The following is a 13,468-nucleotide window of genomic DNA, read 5'->3' on the forward strand; positions in this document are numbered from 1 at the left end:
GGCAAAAATAGTAACATTATTTGTATAAATATATAGTCTCTCAAGGTGGCTACTGTAAAGGGCAATACTCATTGATATGTACACACATATGGTGATTGATTGTCTTAAAAATTATTCACATGACTTTTTTGGCACACCCCTTAAATCAATAATATATAGAGAGAAATGGATATTTTTTATAAGTATTTTTAAAATTATACTATAGATAATTATGTGACACCAAATCAAATACATTTGGAAAAATGATAAGCACTTAATTTTTGCTGAATGACTTTTTCCAGCTTCTTGGTACTGAGTAAAACATCCATACATATAGTTGACCCAAGTGTAGTTATGCACTGCTTGACTACTTTTCATGTGTCAACAAAATATTACTCATTTGACTCCTTTCCTGCCAATCACTTTAAATTTTTTTTGCTTCTAGGCCAGTTTATTTGCAATAGAGGAAAAGGGGGCTTCTTGGGAAAGTTAGGCTATGGCTGACCTTATATCTGCTATCTTAAAAGTTTGTTTTCTTGTGTCTCAATTATAAAGTAGGCCTAATTCAGGCATTAGTCCTAATTGTGTAGTTCAAGATTATCACAGACCATGTTACTTTCCTCTAAGGCCTCTTTGGTAATGTGGAATGTTTTGTTTCTAGTGTAAGTTCTTATGCTAAGCAGCTCACCTGGAGTATTTCATTTAAAACTCAGAAAGCCCTGTAAGGCAAGACTATTTTCTCCATTTAACAGATGAGAAAATTGAGGTTTTCAAGTAGTGAGTGACAGAAAAATTTGAATCTAGTTGATATTCACTACTTTGTTCTTTATTTCTTGACTTGTGCTATTAAGAAAACAACAGCCAGGGAGGCTCCTACCCTTAGGACCTAGGATTCCTCTTATGTACAGTGGTTGTTCTTAGATAAATTTACATTGAGTCTAAAGCCTATGTGATTAAAGACTGAACTTTCCAATGTATTATCTTTAGCCATGGACCTAATAGCTGATGGCTATCATGGTTAGTGTGTTGGTGAAGAGGATGAGCCAGGTACACAAGAAGGCACATTTTTTGCATATCAACAATACGCTCACAAAGTACAGAGTACCTTACAGAGTAAGGAAGAAAATGACACAATGAAAATACATGTCTTTATTTCCTAGGGCTATAAATGAATTATTATTTCCTTTTGATGGAGACAGTTTAAAAGGTGGTTTGTAAATATAAATATATATTCTCCAAAAGTATTTCCAAACACGTTATATACTTTTATCTACTCCCAACATGGATATAAGTTTTTTAAAAAAATAATTACATTGAACTTATATATCTGCCCAACTGTTACATCATAGGTTAAGCCTTACACAAACTCCAGTGTCCCCCATTGTTTCTCCTGGTAATTCCTCTCCTTAGCCAAGTTTGAGCTGGAAAGGATGTCCTTACCCTAGGGATAGAGGTATATTTTATTTTGAGCACCACACATTTACTCCACAGATAACAGTACATATCATGCTGCTGCTAGTGCTACCTTTCTAGTATTAACATGTTTAAATGTAGTAACTAGAGCAGTTATCACTGGAACTAAGAATTTTAGGAAACCCATTTAACTTCCTTTCTACCTCTTTAAGAAGTTTGTTTTATAATCTAAACATTTCTTTCACATAGGTTATAATTTATTTGTAGACAAGTTTTTTAATGTAAAAATATAGTGCCTTTAGTCTTAACTTTCACATGTTCTCAGAACTGTTAAATTCAGTGCTATCAGTAAGGTTTAATAAGCAGTTCACTGACCCTGTAGGACAGGAACAATCAGCTTGGTCACAATTTTATATTGTTAAACACATCACTCAAGGTAAGTATAAAAATATTTATTGAAAAAAAATAAACTTATAATTCAGTAACTTAAAGTTCAGGAGCTTTTGTGTTGTTCCTATGTCACTAAATTAAGCCCTTGATTTTTCACATTAAGGAGGGCAAGAAAGCTAAGCATGTTACTAGAAGCAGTTCTTTCCCAATCACCATCACATTATTGATCCTGTGCATAAAAATGTGAGGAGCTATTCTGCCCCAGTCTTTGGTTCTGACGGAGGTATTCTATGGACTGCTACATTGAGAAGGACTTGCTGTTTTCATCCAACACCTTTGTGTTGTGTGTTCTTGCTGTGAAAAGAAAATACCTTGTTTTCAGTTTAAATAGGACTATATTCAAGGATGCAACTATGATCTGAACTGTTTTAAAAACCTGAATGCAGATTTCTTTAGCTTAACTCTAAAGGGACAGAAAAGATAGCATTTTTTTACAAATCAATATTCTGTATAAAAAAGAATCCTCCCTTAATACTTACTTACATTTAGATCCATAACTATAATCCTATCTCCTGAAACAGAATGGGCTTTCTTCAAGTTAATCTTAGAAGAGACCTGTTCCGACACTATATATTAATATAACAGAAAGGCAAAACGGAGGAAAGGAAAATTAAGGTGGCCTCCCCATTAAACTTCTTTTGGAGAGTTATGTTCAGTTGCACACTTGCTGTTTAGTGCTTTATGAATAAATTGGCATGTAAAATCAAAGACTGTCCTCACTAGTGCCTAAAACTATGGGTTTCTTCATATATGAATATATAGTTATAGCCATAATATCTAGAAGGTTCAGTAAATGTCTTTATACCACCTTTGTATTATATAAACACTTTGTAGTATGTAAGATACTTGTGTTATCTTGTTTAGAACAACCAAAATCTATAAAGGCAACTGGATTTTAAGAAAACAGCCTTACCTTTTAGTGCTTTTGATATAGTCTCTCAATTGTACTATTCTCTAATGAAAAATTTTTTACGTATAGCTTTTTGAGCTGTCTTTTTGAAATAGTTCAAAGACAGCAAAATCAATATTAGAAGCAAACATCTCTGACTCTTCTATTCCCTTTAATCTTAAGAAACTGATTTCAAGCACCATTCCAAAGTTGAACTAGTTTTCCCTCTCCTACAGTCAATACTCTTACTCTCCCATAGTGGAAGAGTTTGAAAAGTGAAGTGTTTTGATTTAAAAACCACTTTCTCCCACTGTTAAATAAAATGAAGATAAAATAAGGCATAAATAGATGATAATTAACAAAACTTTAAGTAGAATGGGGGGAAAATATATAGAAAAAAGTCACAGTAAGCATGTTAAACTTTATATTTTCTCCATACCTTTATACTAAAAACTTGAGACTTAGTCTCCACTTCAAAAGTTTGTACATCACTTTCTTTGCAGTAACTTTCTGCCCCAACTGTATCCATAGTATTGCTTCCACAATTCTGGGTATTGTAGCCACTATCCATCTGACAGAAATAGGAGAAAAGAAAACAAAACACCTAAAGATAAAATTGCAAACTTATTCACTTACCCATAAGATTTATTATGAGGAACTTAAAAGTTAAAAATTTAAATAAGTAAATCACTGTATACTTTCATTCACTACATCTGAACAATACAATGTAATATTTAATTGTTGATCATATTGAATAAAACTTAAATATAAAAGGTAATTCTAAATAGAACTGATTTTTTTCTGAGACAGGGTCTTGCTCTGTTGCCTGGGCTAGAACACAGCGGTGTCTTCATAGCTCACTGCAACCTCAAATTCCAGGGCTTTGCCTCAGCGTCCCAAGTAGCTGTGATTGTTCTTAAATACAGTCACTTTACTATACAGTTCCTTCCAATGAAATGTCTTGTGGTTTCCTTTACAATCAGTGAACAAGCCACTGAGAACATGCTTTCCTGTTACTTTGTGAACATACCCAGATGAAAATGAGGATTACAGTCAATTTCACCTGCCAACTTATTTTCCAAGTTTAGCTCTAAATGGCTTGCATGTGCCTCTAAATAAAATTTACCTAAAAGGAATGCTGCCTTCAAGAGTATTCAAAACAGGCCAGGCGTGGTGGCTCACACCTGTAATCCTAGTACTTGGGGAGGCCAAGGCGAGAAGATTGCTTGAACCTAGGAATTCGAAACCAGCCTGAGCAACAAAGCAAGACCCCATTCTCTACAAAAATATCAAAAAATTAGCCAGGTATGGCACGCCTGTAGTCCCAGCTACTCGGGAGGCTGAGGCAGGAGGATCACTTGAACCCAGGAGTTTGAGGTTGCAGTGAGCTATGATAATGCCACTGCAGTCTAGCCCTGGCAACACAGACATTGTCTCAAAAAAAAAAAGTATTCAAAGTATACCTTTTTTTAAAAGTGGGTTACATTACACCCAATTGTTCATAATGATGCCACATGTATAATGGCTCTGAATGTTTAACTTTTCATGGTAATAAAAATTGTAGCACTCTTAAGACACTGTTTCAGCTCAAAAGAGCAAAAGAAAAAGATTATAGCAAGGTTCCAGTTTGGCGTACATATAAAATAAATATTTATTGAGTATCTTAAAACATGCCAGGCCCTATATGCACTCTGTATAATTGTTCATATATATATGTTTTATAATGTTTTTTTATTTTCCCCAACAACTCTATGAGAGATGAGGAAGCTAAGGCTCAGAAAGGTTAACTTTCACAATGCCATGCATTAATAAGGTGACAAAGATCTGAGGCTCCAAAGCCCAGGTTCTGTTTACTACACAATACTCCATTTACCTGCATAATGCTGGTAAATGCAAAAACAAAGCAAAACAAATACAAAACAAAGCAAAAAAACCCAAAAGGGCTTCAGCTTGCACTTTACCCCTCCCTGCAAATTAGTATAAGAGGGAAGGGAAAAGACTGTACTTTCACTCCCCTCACAGATATTTAGAATAGCGTAGAAAGTGCATTCACTCATAATCCTAAAAAAAAAAAAAAATGTTCCCAGTTTTCAAGGCTGGATGCATATCTGCTACTATTGGGAGTCATGTTCCATTAGAACAAAAGCCTTGCGACATGTAGAACAGAATCTATTACATTTCAGGGAAAATACCTGTTCTGCTATCACTCAATAGCTATTTGATCAAACACGTAAATATCAGGTTTTTTGCACAGAATCTGCCAATTAGTCTTCTAATATTTATTACTGCCAAACAACTGGCTCGTAACTCAATACTAACACGTAACTGAATATACCAAGGGAAAAGTCCCTCAGTAGTACAGCAGGAAGAAAGGCACACAGGGAGTTTGTCTCATTCTATAGAAAAGTAGGATCAACAGGAACCCAGTTAAGAGGTGGCTGACCTCACTGTCAATGCCTACTATGTACCAACCAGACAACATATTAATAGATCTTGTTACCCACCACAGGCATCAAAGTAGATGACAGTTTCGTTTTATAGTGGAAAAGGATGAGGTGCTAAAAATTAAAAAATCACATGCTATTTACTGTGAAGTGGGTCTTGCCTTAAGATCGCTAAGCCTGGTAATGAGAACTCTAATTCAAACTTAGTTCTGATTATGACGTGTATACTGCGGTTGGGCCATGCTGCCTTTAAATGGTGACTCTGTCAGTCATTTTACATAACACTTTGTAACTAACTAAATTTTTTTTTTTTTTTTGATAGAGTCTTGCTCTGTCACCAGGGCTAGAGTACACTGGTGTGATCATATCTCACTGCAAACTCAAACTCCCAGGCACAAGCAATCTTCCTGGCTTAGCCTCTCAGTAGCTGGGATTACAAGCAGATGTCACCACACCCAGCCAAGTTTTTCTTTTTCTACCACATAAATCACATGCAATTGTCTTTTAAAACCCTTTAATGCTTCACAATTGGCAACAGTTGTGCCTTATGAAGGCATTCCTTGAAATCTGGCCCCGGCACTTTAGCCCTGTCTCATCCTGAGTCCCCTGTGCTTGCTACCATTCAGAGGACCTTGACTCCCATTAGTACTTATTTTCTTGTTTTGTTTTGCTTTTATTATTTTTAATTAACACATAATTGTACATATGGGGTAGAGTGTGACATTTTGATGTATGTATACAATGTCTAATGATCAAATCAGGGTGATTAGTATATTCATCACTTCAAACATTTATCATTGTGTTCGGAACATTCAAAATCCACTCTAATAGCTATTGGAAAATATTCAATAAATTGCTAATTATAGTCATCCTTTAGTACTCTAGAACACTAGAACTCATTCCTCCTACCTAGCTGTACTTTTATATCCATTAACCAACCTTTGGCTATCCCCTTCTCCCCCCACCCTTCCCAGCCTTTAGTAACCACTATTCTACTCTCTTCTATGAGATCAGCCTTTTTAGCTGAGTGAGAACAAGCAGTATTTATCATTCTGTGCCTGGCTTAATTCACTTAAATAATGTCCTCCAAGGTCATCCATGTTGAATGACATAATTTCATCCTTTTTATGGCTAAATAGTATCCCATTATGTATATATACCACATTTTCTTTATCCATTCATCTCTTGATGGACTCTAAGGTTGATTCCGTATCTTGACTATAGTGAATAGTGCTGCAATAAACATGGGAGTGCAGATATCTCTTCGACATACTGACTTCATTTCCTTCGGATATATTCCCAATAATGGGATTACTGCATCTTATGGTAGTACTATTTTTAGTTTTTTTAGGAACCTCCATTCTGTTTTCGATAATGACTGTACTAATTTACATTCCAACCAACAGCGCCATTATTGCTTATTAAAAACCAATGATGCTCAGCCACAGTTAGTTTACTCATAACTAATCACAATGATCATACTATTATCCTATAATCCTATTATTATTCATATATAAGAGGAAATAAGCTGAAGGAAGTTGTTACTTTCTGGAATTTTTAAAGCCAACAGAGCTGGGCGAGAAACCAGAATCTGCTATTAGGCTTTCCCAAGCCCATGTTCTTTAACGACATCTGAGCCCCCCACCTATAAACATTTGCACCCATGGCCATCCCAGCCCCCTGCTGTCTTACAAAAATTGAAGGGTTACTTCTGCTAATTCCACCAGGGCTCAAGATTCTATCCCATCTCGCATGCCTCAGTTCTCTCATTTATAAAATAGATCACCATTTTACAGATGAGGATACTTACCGCATCCATAAACCATCACAGGGATTAAAATCTGACTATAAAATGCTTGATGTGGTCTCTAATACTTGAAAAGGACACATGACTGATCTGTCTTACTAATAATTATCCTTCCTAATTCTTAAAAATATTCTCCCTCTTTTCTTCATTTAAATACCATATGCTATTTCTCTCATCTAAAGTAAAAATGGTAAAAAAAACAAACTATAAAAAATCTTACACTTTGACGTTCTCCACTAGCTATCACTCTAGTTCCTCTCACAACTAAGTTTCTTCAAAGAATTATCTACACACATTATTTCATTACTTCACCTTCTTTAACCTCCCTTCCATTCCCTTTTTACCTCCCCACCTTGAGGCTATGTGATTACCAACTACTTCTGTTATCAGCCCAATGGCTACTTTTCAAGCCCTACATTCCTTGCTTTTGACAGCACTAACTACTCTCCTGCTTCAGATGCTCAATGACACTATGCTTTCCTAGTGTCCCTCTCATCTCTGGCTGGTTCTCCTCAGTCTCCAGCACCTCTACTTCCTTTGTCCAACCCCAGTCTGTCTTCAAGGTTCCAAATCTTGGCCCACTGTTACTCTCACTTTACACAGTCCCTCTGGTTGAACTTACCTATCTATCCATTCTGTTTTCATTACACAAATAGGTAATGAATAGCGATTATGTGCCAGGTGTTTTTTAATTAGCACTGGGGATAAAAACATACGTAATTGTTGGATTAATGGTCTGATTGGAAAGAATGCAAAATGTCCATGGAGTCATGACAGCATATAATGAGGTCTGACCTGGCTAGCGTGATCAGGGAAAGCTTCTTTGAGGATGTGACTGATAAGTTGTGAACTACAAAATCAATAGGAATTAGCTAGGTAAAGTGGAATAGAAAGAAATTTTACACAGTAAGTTCAAAGGCTCTTTGACAGGAGGGAACATGGTTATTCAAAACTTTGGAAAGCCACTGGGACTAAAACAGAATGAGGGGAACAAGATAAAGCTGGCAACTAAGGCAAAGGCCAGACCATGTAGTACCTTGCCAGCCACATTATAGATTTATTAAATTAATACCAAAACCAAGACAAAACAAAGCAAAGCTTAGAAAATAAAAAGTTTAATAGGTTACTATATAAACTTAAGGAAATCTTCCAAAAATTGGAAAACAAAGGAGATAAAAAATACAACGAAAAGATTTTTAGTAACTGAAAAATCAAAAGGACTCTCAACGATGACAGTGAAAACGACAAAGGAGAAATCTAAGATATATCTAAGAAATGATCCAAAAGGTGAAGGGCATAAGTTTACAGACCATAAGGACATTCTGAGTGCCCGTAACAATGGATGAAAAGAAACCCAAACCAAAGAACACCGAAATTTCAAACCACCACGGACAAAGCAAAGATCCTATCCATGTCCAGAGAGGGGAAGAAAAATCATATACAAAAGATTAAGCATTGAAATAGTTTCCGATCTTCTACCAGCAATACTAAAATAGTCAATGAAGCAATGCCTTCATACTCTGTGGGACAATTATTTCTAAACTCTCAAATGTGAGAGAAGGATGAACACATGATTAGACATACAGTGTCTTAAAAAATGTACTCTTCCTTAGGAAGCAGCAGAAAATGAAAAGGAAACCAGGAAAGAGAAGAATGGGATACAGAGAACAGGAGAGATTAAGGGAATTCCCAGGATGATGACAAGGGCCTATCACAGGATGAGAATTGTGTACCATGCATAGAAGCCAATCAAACCACAGTGAAGTAAGTCAAAAAGCTCTGGGGAAATATGGCTATGTTCAAATGCTTGAAAGCTCCCTATGTGGTGGAAAAATAACAATATATGAAAACATTTTTAGTAGGCATTATGATGATCCGGCCCAAAGGGTAAAACTGAGACTACTTGGTAGATATCACATAGATAAAAGCATATTTTAGCTCAATAAGAGGAAGAAGTTTATAATGGTAAGAGTTTGAAAATGAAATGGACTACCTCTGCAGGAACTCAAGTATAGACTGGATGACAATTTAGTAGTGACAACAATTATAGGAGAATATAAGCTTCCAATGGGTAGTTGGATTAGATAATGATTAGTATTTCAACAAAAGTATATCATAATTCCTCTATAAATGCTCTGTCAAAAAAGAGAGAAAGTGAAAAAGGGAAAAGAGAAAAAGAAGTTAACAATACCTTTAAGACATACAGTTTTAAGACTATCTCTGCTTTTTCTACTTACGAAGCCAACTTTAGAAGCTAAAATATGTAAAAGTGATTCTAGTGTAATCTCTTTTGAGCAAGGAACGTAGAAGTCAGGATAGGCAATATAGGCATAGAAATATGAGCAAAAGATTATATTTAATTTTGGATCCTTTAGAATCCTTCCATAAGTTTTAAACTTCAGCATGCCAAAACTGAGAATGCTAAAGCATTATACGGGTGATGTGAGGATTAGATGAATCAATAAAGTAGTTAGAAGAGTACCTGGAATATCAAAACACTATGTACAAATCAGCTATTATTATGAGTCAGTATAAACCTGTGGATTACAGAACATGGACTCTAATGCCAACTGCCAGGATCAATTGTCCGGTCCTCTACTTACTAGTTATATATAAGCTTTAGGCAATTTACTCTGACCCTCAGTCTCCTTATCTGTAAAGTGGGATAACAGCACACCTACTTCACAGGATTGTTGTGAAGATTAAACAAATTAAAACTTGTGAAGGACTCAGATAGTGCCTGGCATACAGTAGGTGCTACATAAGTGTTAGACGTTGTTACTATGAAGTGGCAGGTAAGAATTCCCTTTCTGACTTTTGAAGTTTTCAAAATTCTCAGCTCAAAGAATATAACAGTGAATGGAACAGATGTCTTTTGAAAGTAAGTGCTGGTTATGAAGTATATCCATCTATCTAATGAATCAAATTTCCCTGTTTGACATTGCAAAATTGGAAATTACACAAAAATGTAATCACATTTTTAAAAAGTACACAAAATTATACGTAAAGTGCTATAAACTCTGTTTTTCCCCTTAAATCATACAAACAAAAATGATTTTATTTTTAGAATACAGATCCTATACCAGAAATTGCATTTCTTTGGTGCTAGATTCATATGAAAGAGAGATGAACCCTGAGAGGCTGCCTGACTCTAGCAGTCCTTAAAAACAGAGCAGCTTGATTTCTTTTCTGCTCTCATCTTTTCCTACTACAAATAAATATCAATTGATGTGGATATTAAATATGCACAATCAGTATTAAAAGAAATTAACCCTCCTTCTATCACCTGATATTTAAAAAAATATATATAATGCTACAGTCCTCATGTTCAACCCATTTTTTCCCTTTATACTACAGTCTTAGAAAAAGGATAAATAACACCAAGGCAGGAAGTAAAGGACGGAATGTTAAAATCCCTTACCTGAATGTTACTGCTTTCACAAGGAATGACACTGCTCTCAGCAAGAGGCGACATGCACATATGAGAGTTTTCAATGCTGAAGGCAATGCCACTCACAAAATCAGTCATGGGTAAACTCCCATTATCAACCGGCTCCTTAATCCAAGTGTTCTCATCTGCTATCTCTATAGGATCAACCATATCCACAGTGTTATTCTCCTTCTCACTTTCAACATCCTGCAACAGGGCTAATTCTTTCTCAGAAGCACTGGACTGATTTTGTGTAATAGACATGGCAGTCACAACTAGATGTGTGCCATGTGTAGAAGCATCACTATTCAACTGCCGTAGGTGTATTTCAGCAGCATCCATGCCTGGTGATGAAACATCTGTGGAAGGAATATTCTCCTTATCTTCTTTATCTTCACTGTGAGTCTCAAGAGTAAAAGGTATCTGAAGCAGTGAGGTCCGATACTGAGTACCACTTCTACACATCTCGAGTCTCATAGGAGACCAATTTTTAATTGGTGAGCAGCCATCTATATAAGGACTTCTGATACACGGATTAGTAATTCCATTAGAATTTGTTCCAGATGAAGCATCAGGAGAATGAAAAGCAAACTTCCTTTGTTCTGAAAGATTAGGAGGGAAAAATCACATCATAAAAACACAAAAATGGAAAAGCCATTAATTAATGGTAATAATGTTTCATGCCAAGAAAAACTGGATTTTTGTAACAGTAGTATTGTTTACTAAAGTGACACTTTTTTCCTGCTCCCCCAAAGTGAAATTTTGATGCTGAAAACAAACAGTAGCACCAATGAATGTGTCTCAATATGCAGGATGAGGCTCTTCAAAAATAATTTCTCTGGTACTTTTTACTCCCTAAGAATTATTTCCCTAAAAGCATTACTGCTATTATACCAATGTTGTTCATATGCAAAGAAGAGCAAAGCAGCTGAAAGCTACAACTCAACAGCTGTACCTGCTAAATGAAATATGTAAAATATATTTGTTTATGCAAAATACCATAATCAACATGAAAAGACAAAACTGGAAAATAATATTTGTAATAAAGAGCCTAACAATGATAATCAAATAATAAAAATGCTTTAAAACTTTTAAAACTACTTTTTATAACTTAATGAAGTTATAAAGAGCTTAACAAAAACAAAAGTTTTTTAAAAATGGGCAAAAGCACATAAACAATCTTCCCGATGGTAAATAAGCATACAAAAAGTGTTCACTCACACAAGTAATAAAAATATGGAAGTTATAGCAATGAGAGACCATTGGTTTAACAATAACACTGAAGTCTGAACTAACAATTCCCCCCCCAAACCCCAAACAGCCAATAAACATTTGGAAAAAGGTTAGCATTGTTAATGACCAAAGATGGAAAATTTAAAGCCATAAGAGATCTTTTTGTAATGTACCAAATTAGTAAACATCAAATAGAATAACACCAGTGTTTCTGGATGGGGGAGAAATAACTTTCTTACATACTATTGAAGAAAATTTCAATTGGTACAACCTTTTATGAAGAAAATTTGGCAAAATTCATTAAGAGCCTTAAAAATATTCACCCCCTTTGATAAAATAATTCTACTTCTTAGAGTTTAACTTACAGTTATAAATATGTGCCACACAATGTATAGTTTTGTGATAAAGAAAAATTAGAAAAAATTTAAATGTTTAACAATGGTTTAAAAGAAATGATACATCCAAGAAATAGAATATTACATGACAATTCAAAATCATGCTTTGAGACAATAAATGACTTGAACAACCTAAGAAAATGCTCATAAAATTCTTTGTGAAAAAAGCAGGCTACAGAACCATGGGTGTGCACATGTATGCATCCAGATATGTACATCTATCTACATACCCACACATACAAAGACTAGCAAAATACAGTTTTCAATTTTCCAATTTTGTTTTTTTAAACTATGAAGTTTTCAAAAAGTGCTACAATTTTTTCAAAGAGAAATTCACAACTGCAAAGAGAAATGTGTAAATTTCTACACATTATATTTATCTGAAGAACCTTAACCAAATGTACCTTTACAAAATATGAATATCTGATTACCAAAGTCTAAACCTGTAAGTCAGAAGACACACAAAAACCAACTTGTTTCTAAAATTGCCATCTTTCATTGACATAATGTTTGATGTGAAGATTGCTAATCAAAGTAACCACATTTAAAATTAGAGTGGAAATTTGATGAGAATTCCAACCTTTGAAGGTAAATTATTCCTTTTGTATATAAAAAAAATAATCAGTTTCTAAATGTTAGATTAGTGATCATTTAGAGCTCTATAGTTAAAGGAAACAAAGAACCTCTTTAATAACAAATATTGATAGTAAAGAAGTTTTAACTCGGTATTTTATGATGAGACATACCTGAGAGTGGAGTCTTTCTTATTTGAAATGCAATTGGTGAGAAAGTGGGTGAAGAAATAGGTGAAGGACTGGTTATGCTTCCCAAACTGTATTTTTTTGCACTAGCCTGAATAGGGCTAGAAGAAAATTGCCCCTGTGATAAAAATAAATAAATAATAAATAAATTTATACGGTTCTCTTCCTCAACTCAGTTATTCTGCATGCTATTTGTCTTCATCTTCAAAACAGATTTATAAACTAGGAATTGTTCACAAGAACCACCAAAAGCCATCTTATAACAAAGATAACTAAGAAGATTGCTCCAAAAATTTTGGAATAGAATGTGTTAGTCAAAATATAAATGCATTGTGTTTAAACAAACCATTAAATTTCACACTAAGTAGGTGTCTGTGAAAAATGTTTAAATAATTTACTCCATTAATGCCAATCCAGTTGTGTTGTACTCTAAATCTTACATAATTCTGCAAATAGTATGTTGAATGAGATTCCTTGAGACCCATGATAAACTTGGTTATCCCGTACACCTCTAAATACAAAATTGGAGAGAGTTTGACACAAAAACATGCCTATGTCTAATGACAATATATGAAATAGGTTAGTCTTCATGAAGTAGAATACCTAAAAGACTCCTCCTGAATGCAATATGAGCATCTAGGTCCAAGCACATCTACAGAAAATTAAC

At 34.7% G+C, this 13,468-nt stretch overlaps 1 protein-coding gene across 4 annotated transcripts in view; it reads right to left on the reverse strand.

Moving 5' to 3' along the window:
* Positions 1-1,123: 1,123 nt before the first annotated feature.
* Positions 1,124-13,468, reverse strand: part of BORA (BORA aurora kinase A activator) — a 29,512-nt gene continuing 17,167 nt past the window's right edge. For 3 of the 4 annotated variants that reach the window (XM_045567314.1, XM_045567316.1, XM_045567318.1), the window contains 4 exons: positions 12,787-12,919; positions 10,404-11,014; positions 3,171-3,302; positions 1,124-1,420 (listed from right to left, as the gene is read on the reverse strand). In XM_045567314.1, the coding sequence (XP_045423270.1) occupies positions 1,337-1,420; positions 3,171-3,302; positions 10,404-11,014; positions 12,787-12,919 (960 nt within the window). In that variant the 3' untranslated portion in view covers positions 1,124-1,336. Of the gene's footprint in view, positions 1,421-1,829; positions 2,137-3,170; positions 3,303-10,403; positions 11,015-12,786; positions 12,920-13,468 lie in introns of those variants that run through there. The other variant, XM_045567315.1, reaches the window with a different exon arrangement.

This window comes from Lemur catta, chromosome 13 (assembly GCF_020740605.2).
Source record: "Lemur catta isolate mLemCat1 chromosome 13, mLemCat1.pri, whole genome shotgun sequence".
Lineage (NCBI taxonomy): Eukaryota > Metazoa > Chordata > Mammalia > Primates > Lemuridae > Lemur > Lemur catta.